Source organism: Rissa tridactyla, chromosome 1, assembly GCF_028500815.1.
Source record: "Rissa tridactyla isolate bRisTri1 chromosome 1, bRisTri1.patW.cur.20221130, whole genome shotgun sequence".
Lineage (NCBI taxonomy): Eukaryota > Metazoa > Chordata > Aves > Charadriiformes > Laridae > Rissa > Rissa tridactyla.
The window spans coordinates 83,247,747-83,266,060 of record NC_071466.1 but is presented as its reverse complement, the minus strand read 5'-3'; the positions used below and the strand labels follow the sequence as shown (position 1 = coordinate 83,266,060).

At 39.8% G+C, this 18,314-nt stretch overlaps 1 protein-coding gene across 5 annotated transcripts in view; it reads left to right on the top strand.

Annotated features, from left to right (window-relative positions):
• The window catches only part of ARHGAP6 (Rho GTPase activating protein 6), a 343,882-nt gene extending 325,868 nt beyond the window's left edge, over nt 1-18,014 (top strand). For all 5 annotated transcript variants that reach the window (XM_054182853.1, XM_054185159.1, XM_054184310.1 and 2 more), the window contains 5 exons: nt 222-401; nt 5,239-5,336; nt 12,297-12,559; nt 14,129-14,209; nt 14,931-18,014. In XM_054182853.1, coding sequence (XP_054038828.1) covers nt 222-401; nt 5,239-5,336; nt 12,297-12,559; nt 14,129-14,209; nt 14,931-15,637 — 1,329 coding nt within the window. In that variant the 3' untranslated portion in view covers nt 15,638-18,014. The remainder of the gene's footprint in view (nt 1-221; nt 402-5,238; nt 5,337-12,296; nt 12,560-14,128; nt 14,210-14,930) is intronic.
• Nucleotides 18,015-18,314: the final 300 nt, after the last annotated feature.

Genomic DNA, 18,314 nt, shown 5'->3' with positions numbered 1-18,314 from the left:
AAAATCCACAGCGCTTGTTGCGGAGATCTCCAAGCGAGGTGTTTCAGCATTTCTAAAAATCGTTCACTTTTTTATTTGACAAGCTCTTGGTTTTGGTTTTGCTGGATGAAGCATCTGCCAGATTGGGCAGTGTGTGTAGGAGGGGTGTCTGTGTGTAGATGTGTGTATCTGTTTACGTTAGACGCTGGGAGGCCCTACCTCATTTATATTCCATTTTCTAGATTACTGGGAACAAAATGACATCGCTTAACCTGGCTACCATCTTTGGCCCTAACTTGTTGCACAAGCAGAAATCTACAGACAAAGAATTCTCAGTTCAGAGCTCAGCTCGAGCTGAAGAGAGTACTGCCATCATAGCTGTCGTACAAAAGATGATTGAAAACTATGAAGCCCTTTTCATGGTAGGTGGACGTTTCCCCATGTTACTCCTATGCATTTTTAAGTTAAATGAGGAAATACCTGGTTGGTTTTAAAGTAGACTGGGATGAAATAAACGGTGGAAACTGCATTAAATTAGAGTCAATTATTATTATTGGTAGAAAAAGTAGCCTTCTACTGAATGAGACGGGTGCCCTAGTGGTGGAAGACACAGAGAAGGCAGAGTTACTGAATGCCTTCTTTTCTTCAGTCTTCACTGATAAAGCCGTCCCTCACGAATTTGTCTCTTTTTGTCTGCAAAGTTATGGGTCAGCTTAGCATGATTTGTGCCTGAGAGAGCCCTGCTCTGGGGTAGCAGAGGCCAGTCAGACCAAGTGGTCGGCACTGTCCCATCTTCATTTTAATAAGCATACATGTCTTAACAAAAACAGAGGTTTCGAAAAGGTAAAAATAGCTTCATTTGTTGTGTCTTGAAACTAAGCAGCACTGTGTGTTATACTGAGGAGACTGGTTCCCAACGCAAGAGGAAGAACGCTCTGGAAAAGTCCTTTAGTGCTTCAGCGAAGCTGGGTACTGGATACAACTTTGGTGGGAGAAGATGGACAAGCCCGGACTGTGGGCATGTGGGACTGATGGACATAGTACTATAAGGGGAAGGTGCCTACCAGGTTTCAACAGGGAGAAGAGCATGAGAAAAGCAAGTCACGAGCCCTGCCCATCAATCTTAGCCTCAGATGAACTTCTTTGTGGTTTTCTTGTCTTTTCCCTCACACTGTATTGCCTTTCATTACATCCTTTCCTTTATTTTTATTCTTGTTCCAGTGCGACATTCAGCGAATGTTTTTTCTTTTTCTTTTTTTTTTAAATGCTTTTCACAGTTTGGGGAAACTTTAGGTGCTATTTTTCCTTCCACAGCAGGAAAAGAAAGTGACAGAATGGCAGCCTTGTGCGAAGGCCTGCTGGCCCAGAGTGTGGCTGGCACTAGCACATTTAAAATAATGCTTGAATAAGAATACTTGTAGTTCTTTAAGTTTTCTTATTGATGTTTCTCTTTAAGAACATTTTACAGCACAGCCACATCTCATAGTACTTCAGGCACATATTCAGACTTTCAGTGCGGAAAGGGTAGGGCTTAGGGTTAGACCAACCTACATATGGTCTCTTTTAATTGTGACGGGTTTGTTCCTTTTTCCCTTCAATGCTTGCATTTTCAGCTGAAGGTTAAACACAGTGTGGAAAAAAGAGTTTTGTTTTGTTTTCCAGAGTAACTTTTCAGATTGTGGAGGAAGATTAGAATCAGATTTCAAAACGAGAAGCTAGCTGCATGTGAGCTGTCTCAGATGCTCTCCTAAAAGTTGAAATATACCGATGTGAAATTTATATAAATGTCTAACAGATGAGCATCTCAGGGTGCATTCACTCTTCGCATTGCAATAGTTTGACAAACAGCATGGCAAGTTCTGCCTCTTTTCTGGGGCAATGTCTAGATGCACACATGATAATTGATCTGTAGGATTGTGTCAAATTGCTCATAGTTATTTATATTATATTATAAAGTTTCTACCAAGGTTTACTTTCAGCTTTTTCATGGCTTTTTTGGCAGCACAAGGAGACTCTGTATTCTGAAGATAATTAGCCTGGCGCTTCCTTTGGTAATAGATGCATTGAAAGGAAAAAACTTGTAGATGTCATTGTAATAAAACTGATCATTTGAAATCAGGCAGCAGCAATTCATTTTCCAAACCCATAAGAGTGGGGCCAAACCAGGACTGCTATTTATGCTTGACATTTACGCTACTTACAAAAAGAAAAACATCTGGACTCAAGCATTCAGCTACAGCTATAACATGCAGTATGTTGCTGCTAAGGTGGTTTTGTGTTTGGTTTATTTTTTTTCTGTTACTTTTGTATATGGGGAGTTTATAAAACTCTGATTGGCTTCAGCATTGAAACTGGAACAAAATTTGTGAAATAAAACCTAGGAAACCAGGATGTGTTTTGGAGCCCACACCACGATATCAGAATGATTCTGACATACCGGTGGGTCAGGAAAGTTCTGTTTGTCAGAATAACTGAGGATACTGGGGACTCTTTTTGTTAAGCAGTTATCATTAACATCAGTAATATGCAAAGATGTGGATTTCACATAGAAGATGGATTCTGACCTTGCTTCATTGATTTTGAAGTCTTTCATATCCAATTCTTATACAATTTCAGTGAGTCTTAGGGATGCATTAAAACGTTTTATGGGAATGTACAAAGGACTATTCTCTGCCAGTCTCTGAACTGTGCCCAGCAGCTGGGTGTGGGGAGGTGCAACTCAACCACATTTTGTCTCATTGGCTATGACTGGGCATGGAGGGTGTAGACGAGCAGCTTGGTCATGCATTTTCATCTCCTGGTGCCCAAATCCAGCCCTGCTGCACAGAAGCACTACAGAGTGTCTGAAATTTCTTATTTTAACTGTTAGAGGCTGCTGTGACCTCCTCGCTGAGGAGACAGTCAACATGCCTCTCTGTGCCACATCAGTAGAAAGGGACAGCACAAAGAAGACACTTCAAGGGTCCCTCTGCCCTGCTGTGACTCTTTTGTAGCACCCAGGCCCAAAATCTCATAATACCTCCTACTCTACTGGAGTCCTGACAACCCCAGAGCTCTCTGATCCATCCCAGTACGTGCTCAACAGCTGTTATTTCAGCAGTGCCTTGGCTTTCCTTCTGTCCCTGAATTTCAGGTTCTCGTTCATCTACTCAGCCACAACTGCCAGTTAAAAAATTAATTCAGTAATAGTCATTGCAGCTCTGTAACGTCTTCCTGAGATACCAATGTAGTCTGTAAGTTTATAATTACATGCATATCATTTCTACACTTGCAAGTTAATGAACTAAACTGAAGTAAAGTGCTGCACAGGAGGAAACCCAAACTCCAGTAGGTAGCTAGCAAGGAGACCATCAGTACAAATCCAGTTGAAGGATCATAGATTAATATGCCCTTATTCACTCAGATAAAAGTCCTATAACTAAATAGAAATGTGAAGTTTGCATTTCGCAGATGCTTTCAGTTGGAACTGAACTTCCTGTTGGAAATCTTTCAGATGCATTTTCATGGAATGAAAGACTGATATGTTTTTTGTTTTAATAATGGAAAATATAGTTTTATTTTCCTGACAAAGTCCTCTCAGTAGATTCTTACAAGTTTATCAACTTGATATAAAGCTGAATAGTAAGTTACATACAGAAAGACGTGGATTCTGCTTTACCCTCAAACTTTATCTAGAGTTTATTCTACTGTATCAAAAGGCTGTCTAAATGGAGAAGTTACAGCACACCAGGTTTCCAAAAATGTATTCCTATAAAGAGAAGATAATTTATTTAAAGACTAGTATATCAATGACCATCAGTAAGATATTTTTCCAGCTAGAGGCTAAATGCGATTTTTAAGAAAGGAATATGTGGTCACACAAGTTTTTCATAGAGATTTTGGATCAATTTGAATTAAATGATGCATATCTTTTCAAATTTTCAAATTATTTCCTTTTTTAAAGAAATATTCCTTTTCTGTAACTTGACTCCCTAAATACCTCCCAAACTGAGGTGTTCCCATGAGGAATCTGTTAGTAATTCTATTGCTATTTCCCAGGAAATGTCAGGGAGAACAAATGGCCCATGCAGTGTGACCTGAAGGTCAAGAGATTCAGGCTCTGACAAATTGCATCCAGAAGCATATTGCACAGTTGATGACCCCTTGCTGAGATTGTCTTGCCTCCGGCTTCATCTGTCATCTGTGAACCCGGGCTGTTAGTTCAGGTTTCTCAGGTGGTTTCATCTGTTTCAGTGCTTTGGAGGTTGAATTGAATGTTCCACTGTGATGTGGACAAACTCACTTAAGGATGATAAGCCTCGTGTAAAATGCAGTTGGAAGCCCAAAGTTTATTTGGGCAGGTTTTGGAGTGCTATTCCTGCTACCTGCCCAGGAGACGTTGCTACATTCTGCAGCAGCTGAAGCTGTCAAGTGTTTTGAAGTTTCATTTCCATATAAAGTGCACTAGAGAGTGTTAGCAAATCAGAAGGCCAAACTCCAAAGAAGATGACACAAACTCTGGCTGTGCCTGTTGCTGCTACTGCCCAAAGTCCAGAGTGGATGGAGATCCAACAGGACCCACTTGTAAACCTGAGTTATGGACAGATGAACTCTGTCTTGAATCTGAATTCAAGTTCTCATTGAGCATGAGCAGGAATTTAAATGCTTCTAAATCCCAGGATTTGACCATGTGGATACATGAACATTAAATGTTTATAAGGCTTGATTTAGAAAAATGTTGACCTTTGTCAGCTCTCACTGAAATGAAACAATTGAAGACCTTCATAGATAGAACAGTTACCCTGGAATTTCCATTTGAGGAGGACATAAATAAGTCAAATGCCACAGAATATATGAAGAAGCATTCTCCTTCCTGTGTAATTATATTGTTTCTAAAAGAAGTGCAATCACTTGGAATGGAAATTTGTAAACGTCTCCAGATCTTTTGAATGGTGGTGTAAGGTGAGGACCTTGAACTGGTGTTTTTGAGATTGCAATACATGAGTAATCCCACTGTTGCTATCAGATGTAATACCCAACTGGGTATCATTGGGTTTTTCAACAGTAATCGGCATTTGACATTGTACAAAGTGATCTTTAGCCTGACTTCACCTGCTGTTACATGAAATTTCTCTTTTAAATGGAAGCTTCTGAATATTTATTTTATGTACACTCTGCAAATATACTTGTACTTAGTCTTTTAGATTAAGCAGAGTACCAAAATGAATGTATGTGAGAGGATATTTATCTCTAGCTATGTATTTTTTGTTGTCTCCATAGGTTTCCCCTGACCTACAGAATGAAGTGCTTATTAGCCTATTAGAGACTGACCCGGATGTTGTGGACTATTTGTTGAGGAGGAAAGCTTCCCAGACATCGTGAGTAATCTGTTTTTTCAACGTCCTTGTTTCTGCTGGGAATTTCTGTCTCCCACTGGAAGTGTTCAAGAGGTTCTAGTTTTCCACAGCTCTTCTGCACTGTCTACAGTGGAGTAGAAATATCCTCCCATTACACAGACTCTGCCAAAGAAATTATGACTCTTGTACAGTGTTTTCTAAAGACAAATCTTAGTTCCCGATTCAGAGGAAAGATTGCATTCTGCTGCAGAGAACAGAATGACATGTACATAAAAATATTCAGTGCACTATTATCTGACAGGATGTATTCTAGTGATCTGCTGGTTCATGTCTTGGGTTTGTTGTAGTCTTCAGTAACAGGAGGCGTGTATTCCACTATCCTTGAAACACACCCTAGAGTGCCTTAACACAGTCACGGCTAGCCGTTTGACCAGTTTGTTGTTCTTTTCCTATTGTATACACATAGGACATTGTAAACAAGTCAACTGCCGCAACAGCAGGTTTATGGAGACTCTTTGGTTATTATTTACTTGTATGCCTTGTGGAAGATCTGAAGAGAAAAAAAATCACACCGTCACTATTGTAGTTATGATACGTAACATATTCCAACTTTGTGTATGGTGTATGTATGCCTACACCTGTGTGCCTTAATGCTATGAGTTTGTACAGTTGGATTAACAGGATTCCTGGCTTTCTCATGGGACACACAGTCATTGCCTTTATTCTAGTGAATCCCAATATGTCAGACGCAAAAATCACAAAATTTGACGAGCTTGCTTTAAGTGATTTTTAAGAGGTTTCCTAGACTCTAAACTCTCTGGGACAGATCAGACTTTGTCTTCCTGTGTGTGTGGAAAGTGCCTGGTGCGTTCAGAATAGAATTAAAATTGAACCTGTACAATCAGTTAGCTATGATTTTTTTTCTCTCTCCCTCTGAACGTTGTATAGTTGGAGGTAATGTGTGCCTGGCTTTAAAGAGGTATAAAAGAAATAGTATAACGTAACACATGGAGGAAAAAGCTTTCTGTAATTATAAAAATTAAAAACAAAAATACGTGCAGAATATATCATCTTGTAAAGGATTTTATTAGGTTTTTGACTTAACCACATGAACACATAACATGCAGTTGTAAATTATCACAGATATTTGTGGTAATTGTTTCTCTGTGTTTTCTTAGTGTGACACAGACATAAAATAATTTCAGGCAGTTTCCGTCTGACTGATAAGTAACCATGTGTATATTTAGATCACAATAAATCCAGGATAATTAGAGGTACCTTAGCTGTCTTTTACACTTGTTTTCACATTTGCCATGACCCAAGACCACAACTGGGAGAGACACTGCAAATCACGTGACATAGAGAAAAGTCTGTAGAGACTTCTTTCTTTAAGCCCTCAGTTTGGAATGATCATATGATTTCTAACTCAAGCTAATAAGAACCTTCATGCTGGATTTCACCGTCTATATAATGTAGACATAAAATTGTATCTCACGTGTGGTATGCATATCAATTGAGCATAAATTTATCACAAATCATTGTGATGTAACAGATTATTGTTAGATCCTGTTCCCTTTAAGTCAATTGACCTTTCCTTGAGTTTCCTTACTTTTCAGCCAGCATGCACACCTACAGAAGAAAATGCATCTTTTGTGCAAAGCTGGTCACGTCTGACAAAAGGTGTTTTGTAAGAAAAGATTACAAAACCAAATAGGAACATATAGCTACACTACTACAATTTATTGTATTTTCAGTGATGGGCAGATAAAGTATCACTGAGATAGGAAAAACTTACTGTCGTTTTTCTTCTACTCTGCTATCATGTAAGTGATTTATTCTTAATGTTAATGAGATATGTCTTCACTGTGATCGCAACTTCTTGGATAAAATATTCCAGGCAATTAGAGGGAATGTTGCTTAGTGTTATTGCTAGGAGTGTGATGCTCTTAAGAGATTAATCTATTTCAGAATGTAATCTCAATTTTGAGGCTACATGTTTGTTGGTTATTTTTCCTGTAAGAAATGTGAGGCAGCAGATGATGTAGAGATGTTTGTCTCGATTTGATAAAAATGAGCCTCCAAAAACATCCTTACTACTCTTGGAAATTTCCTGGTTGTGTACCCAAGATCCTGTGGAACAGAAAACTTTACATACACTTGGGACAATCTTCATCAGAAAAGCTAGTTGGCTGCATAGCATAGGGTAAGGAATAATCAACTTCAAGACTTTAATGTCATATTAATTGCTCTGAAGGTCCTGCTTCTGCAATTGCCCTCACATCTCTGCTTTTGATGTCATTACAAATGCTTTCTTGGCTCTGATCTAACAGAGAAAACACAATCTCTTTTCCTCCCCAGAGGAGGACACATCAGATGTTCATCATCTTTCAGTTCTCTTAAGAGCTGAGCATCGTAAATGGTGTGTCAGGGAGTTTATGGAAGTCGTTCACGGTAAAGCACTAATTATCATTAGCAGCAATTATGAAGTGTGCTTCTGTGGATGACTTTCCCAACTTTCTTGTATGTTGGCTTGATGACAATGGAATTTGGGGTTTTCAGCTGTAAGATGAAACATCTTTAACGCAAAAATAAAATCTGTTTCTTACGATTATTTCTTGTTTTTCATGGTTAATAGTCCTTTTAGAGTAAATGAGTTTCAAAGTTATAGAATTTTCAAGTGGTTTTGGGTGGTGATGGTGGATTTAAATCCATCCTAACCTGTGGCACAAAGATGAAGCCATACAATAGGCCATACAGTGTGCATAAATGCAGTTTTCAAAGCTGCGGAGGCTCCCTGAATCATCGAGCCCTCTACCCTCTTACAGTTGCAACCACATCATAATCCCTAATAATCTGTTTTGTTGGTGGCACCTGTGTTGCTCAAATATGTATGGAAATTACTACTGCATGCTGCCAAGCCATCACATTCTGTATGATTTGCCTCTTGTAAGACATAATTGGTTTCCCATTTGGAAGTTTTAAGGTGTAACAGAAAAAGATTTCTGCCAAAACCAGAAAGGGATTTCCTGTTTTGATGACCTTGATGGCAGCACAAAAGTAGGAATATCCCCAGTAGAAGTAATTATTAACATCTTCGCAGTTCACCCATGCAAATAGACTCTGCTGGATAACATCAATTCAGAAGGATACCAGTTAAAAAGCATAGCTCAAGACTCCCTCATCAGCATAGTTGGTTTTTGTTTTGGAATCTGAAATATGTGGTATAGGTTCCTTCTGCAGCTTTCAAATCTTTCAGTTTATAGGTAACCACTTTTTAAATCTTTTCCTTAATATAATTCATAACCACTAGAAAATACTTTACTTGCCTTCCCATTTCTCACATTTGATAGTACCTAATCTTCTATTATTCTTTGTGGAAATCATAATTTGCCCTTACTCATAGACAGCGTATAGGCGAGTGGGTATCTTGTGCAGTATTTACGTTTGCCTCCCAAGTTAGTTTTTCCCCAGTGTGTGGGTAGAGAATCTCACAGCTATCCAGGGGAAGATGAATTTTGAATGTTAGTAAACATCCGTTTGCTACTGAACTCAAGCCATAAAGCAAACAGATGCAACAGTGGGAGGTGTCCCTGCCCATGGCAGGGCGGTTGGAACAAGATGATCTTTAAGGTCCCTTCCAACGTAAACCATGATTCTGTGATGATTGAAAAGTTTTGTTTTAAGGAATATGTGAGAATTCATTCTTTATTTGGAAAGATGCGAGCCGAAGTCTTCTGTAAGTTGTGTTTTATTTTGTTTGTGAAGAGCATGGTAAAACTGCAAATGTGTAAGATCAATTTACAACTTTAAAGTGTTTTGATGGCTTCTTGTAGTAAGATTGTCAGAGTCCGCCAGCGTTTTCTTTGATTTTTAAAACAATTTTTTCCAAAAAAATTTGAAAGTGATATTTTATATACATATATTTGCGTGGGCTTACTAGCAGAAACTGTAAATGAGTTTCGAAACTTGAACATTTGGATCTTTCCAAAGACTTGACAGTTTCCATTCAAGTAAATTTTTATCAGGAGCTCTGTCTTGAGAAGAGATAGACTATAACAGATCATTCAAGGTAAGACATGAAATCAGTGTTTCACAAAGCTCCGGTTTATGTTCACACATTCTTTCATTTCCATTTCCCTTTCCCCTATTCCTTGTGTTACCTTGCCATGGCTAAGAGGTGGTATACCTCTCTCTTTGCCCTGTGCAACATAGTTAGGTTTTGATTATGCAAAGGTTTACATGCAATAAGCCTTATTGTCACCATTAGTGTGAAGTATGTCTGTATGCTAGCTGGGTAAGGTTTAGATGACGTTCAGTTTAGAAAGCTGGAGAGAAAGACATTTGGTCATAGGAAACCCACAGATACCAACATTCGTCCCCATTTCTCTCAGGTCATTTTGGTTCTTCTAATTCGCAAGACGTTGCTTAAACCTCATCTTAACTCACACTCACTGCACAAGCCTTTTTAGAACTTAGTAAGGCAGAAAGAAAGGAGTAAGGGGCAAAAAAAGAGAGAAAAGATTTCTGATGGAGTTGTAAATACTTAAAAGACAGTAATTCTTCAGTGTGTGGCTCTTTATACATTAATTTATGTCGGACTCATCTTCAGATGAGAAGTTGAGATGGGAAGTTACATAATTGAGGCATGATTTACTTCTTTTTGTAATGACTCCCCAACATTACCGTGTCAACCACACTGGGAAGCCTGGGACAGTGCTACTTTGCCAAATGGTAGCTCTGTTTTTTTGAGTTGGCCCAAGTTAAGGTTCAGGATCAGTTCAGTTTTGGATTTCTTGCTGGGAGTTACTGAGGAGTAAACTTAGTTAATTCATTGCCAAGGCTTTATAGTTGCTTCTATACTGGAAAAAAAAAAAAGGGATAATAATCATGATGTTGAGGGTATGTATTTTATGTTTTGGGACGTGCAATGTGTAAATCGGCAAGGAAAAAAACCCAACAGCTTGAAAGCGGTGTTAAGTGTTGTCATTATTTCTCTATTAATATTTAGTGTGCTGTGGCTGGGCCTGTCTTACCACTGTGTATTTTCTTTATTTTCTTTCTTCAGTTTTATTTCATTTGTCTGGAAAGAGGGTTATTGTTCCATAACAAGTAATGTGCTTTGGCTGCTCACTCAGTTCAAGCTGTCTTTGGATTTGACGCTGAGAAGGGCTGACTGTTTTCAGTGCACGTTTACAAGAATGAGCCTCTGTCATAACACGGGCAATTAGAGCAGATATTAACGTGAGGTCACTGAGAGAAGTGTTTGACTCAAGAGAACCAAAAGATAAGCATCTAGGAAACAAAGATCAAGGTGCAGAGAAATGAAAAATGAATAATAGAAAAATAAATTAGGGAGGACTGATAGGAAAAAAGTTATATTTGTTTATAGAGTGTTTCTACATACTCTTTTGAGATGTTCAGTGACTCAAGAACTGCCTTCTATCTGCGTAGTAAACTGTAACAGTTCAAGAAATCTCCCTCAGTGTTCCTAACACACTTCAAAAATTAGAGTTGTCTCTCTGAGCCTTGGCTGGACTTCGGTGGGTCTTTTGTTTGCCTTTTTTTTTTTTTTCTCAAAATGAAATGCAGGCCATGCTGTTGGTGATTGTCGTGGTTTTGGCAGGATTGGCCAATCAGAACGACAGATGCCCCCCCCCCCCCCCCCCTCAGGGAGGAGAGGAAGAGATAAGGAGATTTACGAGTTTAGAAAAAAGAACTAAACTACTTTAATGAAAATAATAATAAATGAGGAAATAAGAAATGATAATAGAATAATAAAAATTAAAAAAAAGCGTACAATATATACAAAACCATATCCAGCTCCCAGGATGACGATCGCGTCACCCACAGACACAGGGAGAGTCCCAGACAGGAGTCAGCGATGGACAGGAGCTGAATTCCAGAACTAGAGTCAGGAGTGCTCAGAATCGGGATCAAAGGCAGACAGACAGACAAGGTCCTCCTCAGACGTCAGCCATTGAAGAAAGAGAGTGAGCCAGAGCAGCCTTGCCCCTTTGATCCCTTAGCTTTTATACTGAGCGTGATGCATACGGGATGGAATACCCTGTTGGTCAGTTTTGGGTCACCTGTCCCGTCCGCTCCTCCCTGCAGGTGGGACCCCTCTACACTTCTCCGCTTCCGACCCTCTAACAGGGCAAAAAGCGAAGTTACCTGACCTTGGTTGTTATAGCAATAAGTCTAAGCAAGAGCCTCTGTGCATACCATTCCTTGGTATAATCAGGTCTTATCACTCTGAGAGTGAACAGTTTCTGAACAATACGCTGTTAATTTCAGAGCTTAGTCAGTTAGAAGAGGCCCAGCTAAGAAGTTAAATTACAAATCAGAAAATTGGTTCTGTTTTACCTCAAACTAGGACGGTGATGTAAAGGTGAAAGGGTAAAAGAAGTTGTAGAAGTTATCAGCAGAGCCAGTTCTTTGGTTGTCCCCATCAGGAGTACAGTCGATACATCTGCTTGTCCCCTGTAAAATATATACTTTCTGATGTCTCTAGAAGAGGATCTTTCTCACAGTGCGAGAGGCGAGTTAAGGTTTTGATTTCTCTTGACTGTGTAGTACTTCAGAATGGAAAAAGTGATTTTAGCATATACTCCTTAGTATCAAACTAATCTTCCCTATCATGCCCTCAGATTTACTGTTGCAACAAGCTAAATTGTCAAGGTAACATAAGGAATTGATTCACTATTTAATTTCCTGTGGTGAACTGTACGGTTGTGTGGTTTTTGTTATTTTCTTTCTTGACAGCAACATCTTTTGATTTTTAGTGGCCTCTGCTGGCCACTTCATGGCAAAAGTTTTACTCATGGAAAATTCACCTCTGTACTGCTTCTGAAGTGTTTTCATTTCAGCAGCTGCGATCATACTCCTGTGTTTGATTTTAGTTGTATGATGTCAAACTGCACCTGTAACTGTGAACATCAAGCATTTTTCATTAACATTCGTGTGCTTATCAAAATTTCTCAGGAGCCCTGAGATGCTGCGGTCAGAAGGTTCCTACTCCACAGGAGGAAGACATTCTTCCACAGACTCCAACAAAGCTTCAAGCGGAGATGTCTCCCCTTACGACAACAATTCCCCGGTACTGTCTGAGCGCTCGCTGATGGCGATGCAAGAAGAAGTTGCCCGCAGCCCAGATAAGCTGTACAAGGTACCTGAACAGTACACACTGGTTGGACATTTGCAGCCCAAGACAAAGGAGAATTCTTCTGCATCACAGGCTGGAAAAGGTAGAGTAGATCCTGCTTGCGTTCCTCCTCTTCAGTGACTGATGGGGGTTTCTGAAGTAATTAAAAAGTGTCGGGTTTGTATTAGCATATAGCAGGATTTGAGGAGCAATAGTGTGAATAACCTTACAAGGAATGACTCACCAACATCCTTTTTATGTGTTGGGCCCAAAGGGTCTGTGCTCAGTCCTCCTTACTAGCTCAGCCAGCCGTCAGGGATGCTCTCGGTATCGCATTTCTCAAAACTTGGAGCTATTGTTTAGGAAAATAGTACTATGTATGTCCTGCTTTTCAGCCTGTCTGTGACAGCGTGGCAAAGACTGATTTCTTGTCCTGCACTCTAGGACTGTAATACCTGCAAGGTTATGGTCCAGACTTTGGAAAAATGTGAGACTTTAAGATGTCAAGCTACAAATTTTCTCCAATTGAAAAGAATGACCTCAGCACCGTCTCACTGGAGAACACAGCCGAGCTGCACAGCTTTACATCTGCTACCAATTACACACCTAGCAGTACTAGTGCAGGGATCCATAATTTCCGAGGCTATCTAGGGAGTGCACACCTGAATGATTTCTTCTGTAAAGAACTGTGGTTTAAACTGATAGCTCACCGGCACTTCAAGATGCTTTTCATTTAAAAATATATATATATAAAGTTGCATTCATGAAATGCATATTTAGTGAGCCAGACTTCAAGAACTTTCAATGATTAGAGATGCAAATAACTGTTTGGTAGTATTTCTAAAAGCTTTTCATTTCAGAGGTATTGTTTAGGCACTTAATTCCCTTTGGAGTTAATGGGATTTAGACTATTATCTCAGTTATATGCCTTATAACTGCCAATGGGCATTTATCTTCCATATTCAGCGTCTAAATCTCTGAATAGGTTTCAAAATTTGGTCAGATTTCTAGTAAATTATGAACAAGAAATTGCAAAGTTTTATCGTATTAGCCATCTTTTGGACTTTAATATGCATCACAACAATACTGGACCATGACAAATCGGGAAATTCCTTTGCTGCCAGATGGAATCAGGAAAAAGGCACAGAACAGTTATAATCCAGCACAACGCCTGATGAGCATATTTCTTTAAACCTCTGTTCTGTGGCAGCACTCCTGCGTAAGACCCAAGCGATGCTGCAGGTCGATAGCCCATGCCTTACAGTGACCCCTGGGGCTGTGGCTGCCTGAGAGGCCTTTGCCATTCTTTCCTGTAAAAAACACGTGCACTACCTTCTGTTGACCAAATCCTCCTGGTCTTGTGCAAATTCTCTGACTGACTTCAGTAAGGCAGAGAACTTTAGGGAAATTCCACTCTCTCGGCAAACTCAGGCGTCCTGTTCATACAGAGCTTACTGAATGCATCACAGGATCTGAGCCCGAGACAGCAAATAACTGTGAACAAATACATTTGAGATGTTTGTGTTAGGTGCACGGTAAGTCAGATGCTAGTCTATATTAACGACTCTGATGATACCTTACGTAAGATTTTACCGTTCAATTTGTATGTTTCTAAATAATGGCTTTAAGAGGCTCAATTCATCGTCTTCTCCCTGCTTTTCCTGCTATTTAGATGTTTCCGAAGATCATTTTGATATCTGGGGCACCTGGCATTCAACGCTGAAAAGTGGCTGCAAAGATCCAGCCATGACAGGTCAGTTATTTCTCAATTTTTAAGCCAAAACCTAGAAAAGACATAAACAATCTCTTGGTTTTGAGAAATTGCAGTGAAGCCAGTAGGAGAATTCACACTGTCCAGAGCTGGACTTTTAAAAGGTGAGCGTTCAATAAAATACAGAGAAGCACAGCGGTTAGACAAATGCGATGACATTTCAAACTGTCACAAGGTAATTTAAAGAGTCATTTTTTAAAATTACTTCAAAAAATAGTTTTATATTCTTCTAAAAGGTGGATGCCCGGTGGGGATTTGAGAGCTGCTGCCGCGGTGGCGGTGTGGTTGGCAACCCTGGGTGCTGACCCTGCCACTGACCATCATGGTCCCAGCAAGTCCCTCTCTCGTCTTGCCTTTGTTTTTCTCCCATCTGCACCCACCTCACAGAGGAACCATGAGACTAAAACACCCCCCTGCTTTTCAAGCATTTAAAAGATGTTAAGTGCTGCAAGGCTTTATGTCAGAGCAAAGTATTAGAGTCACCTGGTAATATATTAGGCACAGCTCAGACAGATGTAGGGCTGCTGCTCTGTGTCCCCAGGTTCAGCTGGTGATGAGGCTGATACACCTCCAGTCTCATAGCCTGGTGATAAAAGCCCCCGTCCCTCATCTACAGGGTGATGCAGGAGAAAAGCAATAACTCGTTGAATGCCACGCAGACGATTATGCAGACTGATGTTGTCTTTCTGACCCTGTCCCCCAGGTTCTTACGGGAACATTTACGAAAGCAGCTTGTTGCGACCCGGACAGTGCTCTCTTTCCCAGGGGAACCTCGCCATGTATTCTCCTCGGTGGCAGGGCAGCACCTCCGAATTGGACACCAGCAGGCAGGTGATGCGAAGGAGCCAGACGACTGCTGCCATTCCGGAGTGTCAGCTCCATCCCACGGTGTCTCGCGTGTGCAGTAACCCACAAATCGAAGTCGGCAGTAGGAGTTCAGACCTGTCCCACTCAAAGTCGGAGCGGCACTTGACTTTAAGCAGTGCGGAGGACCTCAGCGAGCGTGACTTGAACGCAGGTTGTTCGCAAAGCACAGCCAAGCCCCCCTACAGAAAAGAGCGGCCACCACCCCCCTACCCAGGCCCAGGAAAAACAAGCTCTGCATTGTCACAGCGATCGGGCGTTTCTTCAACGTTACACTCTTTGTGGAGACTTCAACGCCAAGAAAAAAGCTCAGGGACCAGAGCAGCTGGAGGACCGCCAGCCAAAGCCCCTGACCAGGCCACCTCCAGGCAGGAGCGGCCAGCCCCGCACACCCAAGCGGGTCACATCTATTCCACGGCACCTCACAGTCAGAACAGTAAAAATGTTTCGGAGGCAGACTGGCATGATTGGCAAAGGGAGAGGTGGCAAATTTGGGAGCTATTATCAGGTGATAACCCCGATGCCCTTCCAGAAACCCTTGTATGATCGGACCCTGCAGAACTGCCTCCGCCTCATAGGAAAACAACGGGGACATTGGAAAACGGGGGAGGGCTTGTTTGTTTTATACCAACTGAATTGCATATACTTTTTTTTTTTTAAACTTTGTTCACTTTAATTTCTTAATAGCACTGTCAAGCAGTCCATTTACAAATGCAGTATGTTCCTGTTTTTCAGCAAGCTTTTGAGACAAAACAAGATGAAAATTTTAGTCTGATAACTCTGTACGCATACGCTGTGTATAAGATAAAACTGTTGCTTTGATGTTACTAAAAATGTATTTATATATCTGCAGTTTTGATGATTGTATATTCTGTAATGGGTATTGTATGATAATCATATATTATGTTTTCGTATACAGATGTCAATCAATCATGACTGCTTTTTTTTTTTTTAAATCACTGCACTTACATTACCGTGATATGCATTGGAATTCTATAGAAAGTGCACAAGCTGGTTTCTGTGCTTATATAGAAAAACCTGTTAAAGGGGGAAGTTGTTCTTCTTCTCACTGCCTGTTGAAAAACACTAGAATAGAGTGGAACATGAAAAGCCATATATTTTATAAGGGTAGTAGTGAGCTTAGAGGGGAAAATACGGAATATTTTTTTTTCTTATAAATATATTTGCAAACGAAATTAAAATTTGATACAAGATTGTAAAAATATTTTTTTTAGATTCTGGTAGGAAGCAGCTCAGAGAATCGACTTAGAGCAAGGCCGTGCCTAAACCAACTAAGGATGTAGTGCAAAGGTCTGCCCTCCCATTCTAGAAGAAAACCAATGGTGTGTATACAGGATATAATATATATATTTATAAATGTATGAGTTTATGTATTGTTCTAAATCAAATAAATAAACTGGAATCCAAATTTTAGAAAACCAAACCCAATAAATTGAGGTGTGTAACAACCGAGAGAGAATATGGCTTTTCCTTTTGAAGTGACAAAACTTCAGCATTAAGAAAGTTAGGGAAAGAAAAAAAAATGCAGAGAGACAGACAGACATACTAAAGGGAGTCACACAGAGTTTCAGAAATTAACATGACGTTTGGAGAAGTTCACAGCTGCATTTCTATAAATATTGTGCCAAAGTCTGGGTCAATAGTACTTTTTCAATAACTGTATGTTGCATTGTTAATGTTGCTGTTTTATACACGTTCTGGTGTTTTTAAATTGCAAAATTGTTTATGGCCAGCAGGTGGCAATGTACTTCAGTATTCTAGAGAAAAATTCTTTTTATCGCTTCTTGATAAGGGAAAGTGTATCATATCAAAAGAATTTTATAAAACATATTAGTCTTAATTTTAATGCAGTTGAAGACTTATTCAGTGATGTTGTCTTTAAGTTCTATCTTGTGCCATAATGATGGAATAAAAAGCTAAGAAAATAATGAGCATATTTTTTGCTCCTTTTTTTTGAAGTAAGATTTATATAAAAATTGATGTGTTTTTATTACATTCTTGAGTATCTCTGTCAAAAACATCTAAAAGGCTTAGGAGCTTAAGGAACACTTTCAAATACCACTTAAATATACAAGATCCAAGGTTTTACTTGAGTTCTGGGCTTAAAATCCATCACATAAAGACTCTGCCCATCATATCTCCATTTCCCAAGTAAAGTTGTAAGATAAAAGCACCAACCCAAGTAGAAAGGGGCAGGATTTGTCCTTTGACTGTTACAGGACTGTCAGGCTGGCCAGCCCTTTTTATGAATACTGCATTCGGTATAAATCTTGGCTCTCTTCTTCTGGTGGTTGCAAGGCTTTTCCACATCCCATCTTGATATGAAACTTGATAGGAAAACGTTCTTGCATGTAGCTTCTTGCAGCACCTCTGTGTCAATTTATTACCAAAAAACCCTCACCGTGAATTAAAAAGATAGTGGAGTATAAGGAAGGGCAAAACCAAGCTCTCACAAGCAATTTTCACTATTTGATCTTGTCTCGGTATTATCCCAGGCTTGATACAGGTTTGCTACAGGGAATTAAAGCTCCTTAACAGTCCTCAAAAGTAGGCGTAGTGTAAATTGTGCTGCAGAAGATACTCTATTCACTAGATGTCCATCTCTTCATTATAAAACCCTTTGTAAATACAGAAGCACCTGCACATTTTTAACATTTTTAGTGAAAGATGTCTAGTGGTTACTCAGCCGCATAAAGAGCTTGCTTTTCGCCAGTATCTCTCTCTGTATATATGTGTGTATTACCATCTATATGGAGTTCATGTGAAAACGGAGGACAAAAAAAGAAGACCACCGCACACATTTCAATATACAATTGCTTGGAAGAAAAGAGATCTAGAATAAAGTCCGATGAATTAAACTAACACTTGCCAAGATGACATCATTTCTCTCTGTTATTTTCATTTGAACGGGACAAAGCAAAATTACCAAGAGCAGGTTGAGATGTAGAAATTTTTAGTTGTGCCTCTTTCTAGGCCGAAATCAGTGACATAATTTCTTTTGATGTCTTTTTTGTATTTCACAAGAGATGTAGCTCTGAAATAGTTTTATGTGTGGGCTGTTCCATTCTAGATGTCTGCAACGTTTTTCTTCCTGTGACACATGCTTTTGTACAACCGTAATATTCCTCTTATGGGGAAAGTCTGTAGTGCGGGGATATCAAAGCCTTTTCTCTGACTGTTTCCCTTGGGAAGGAGGGGGACA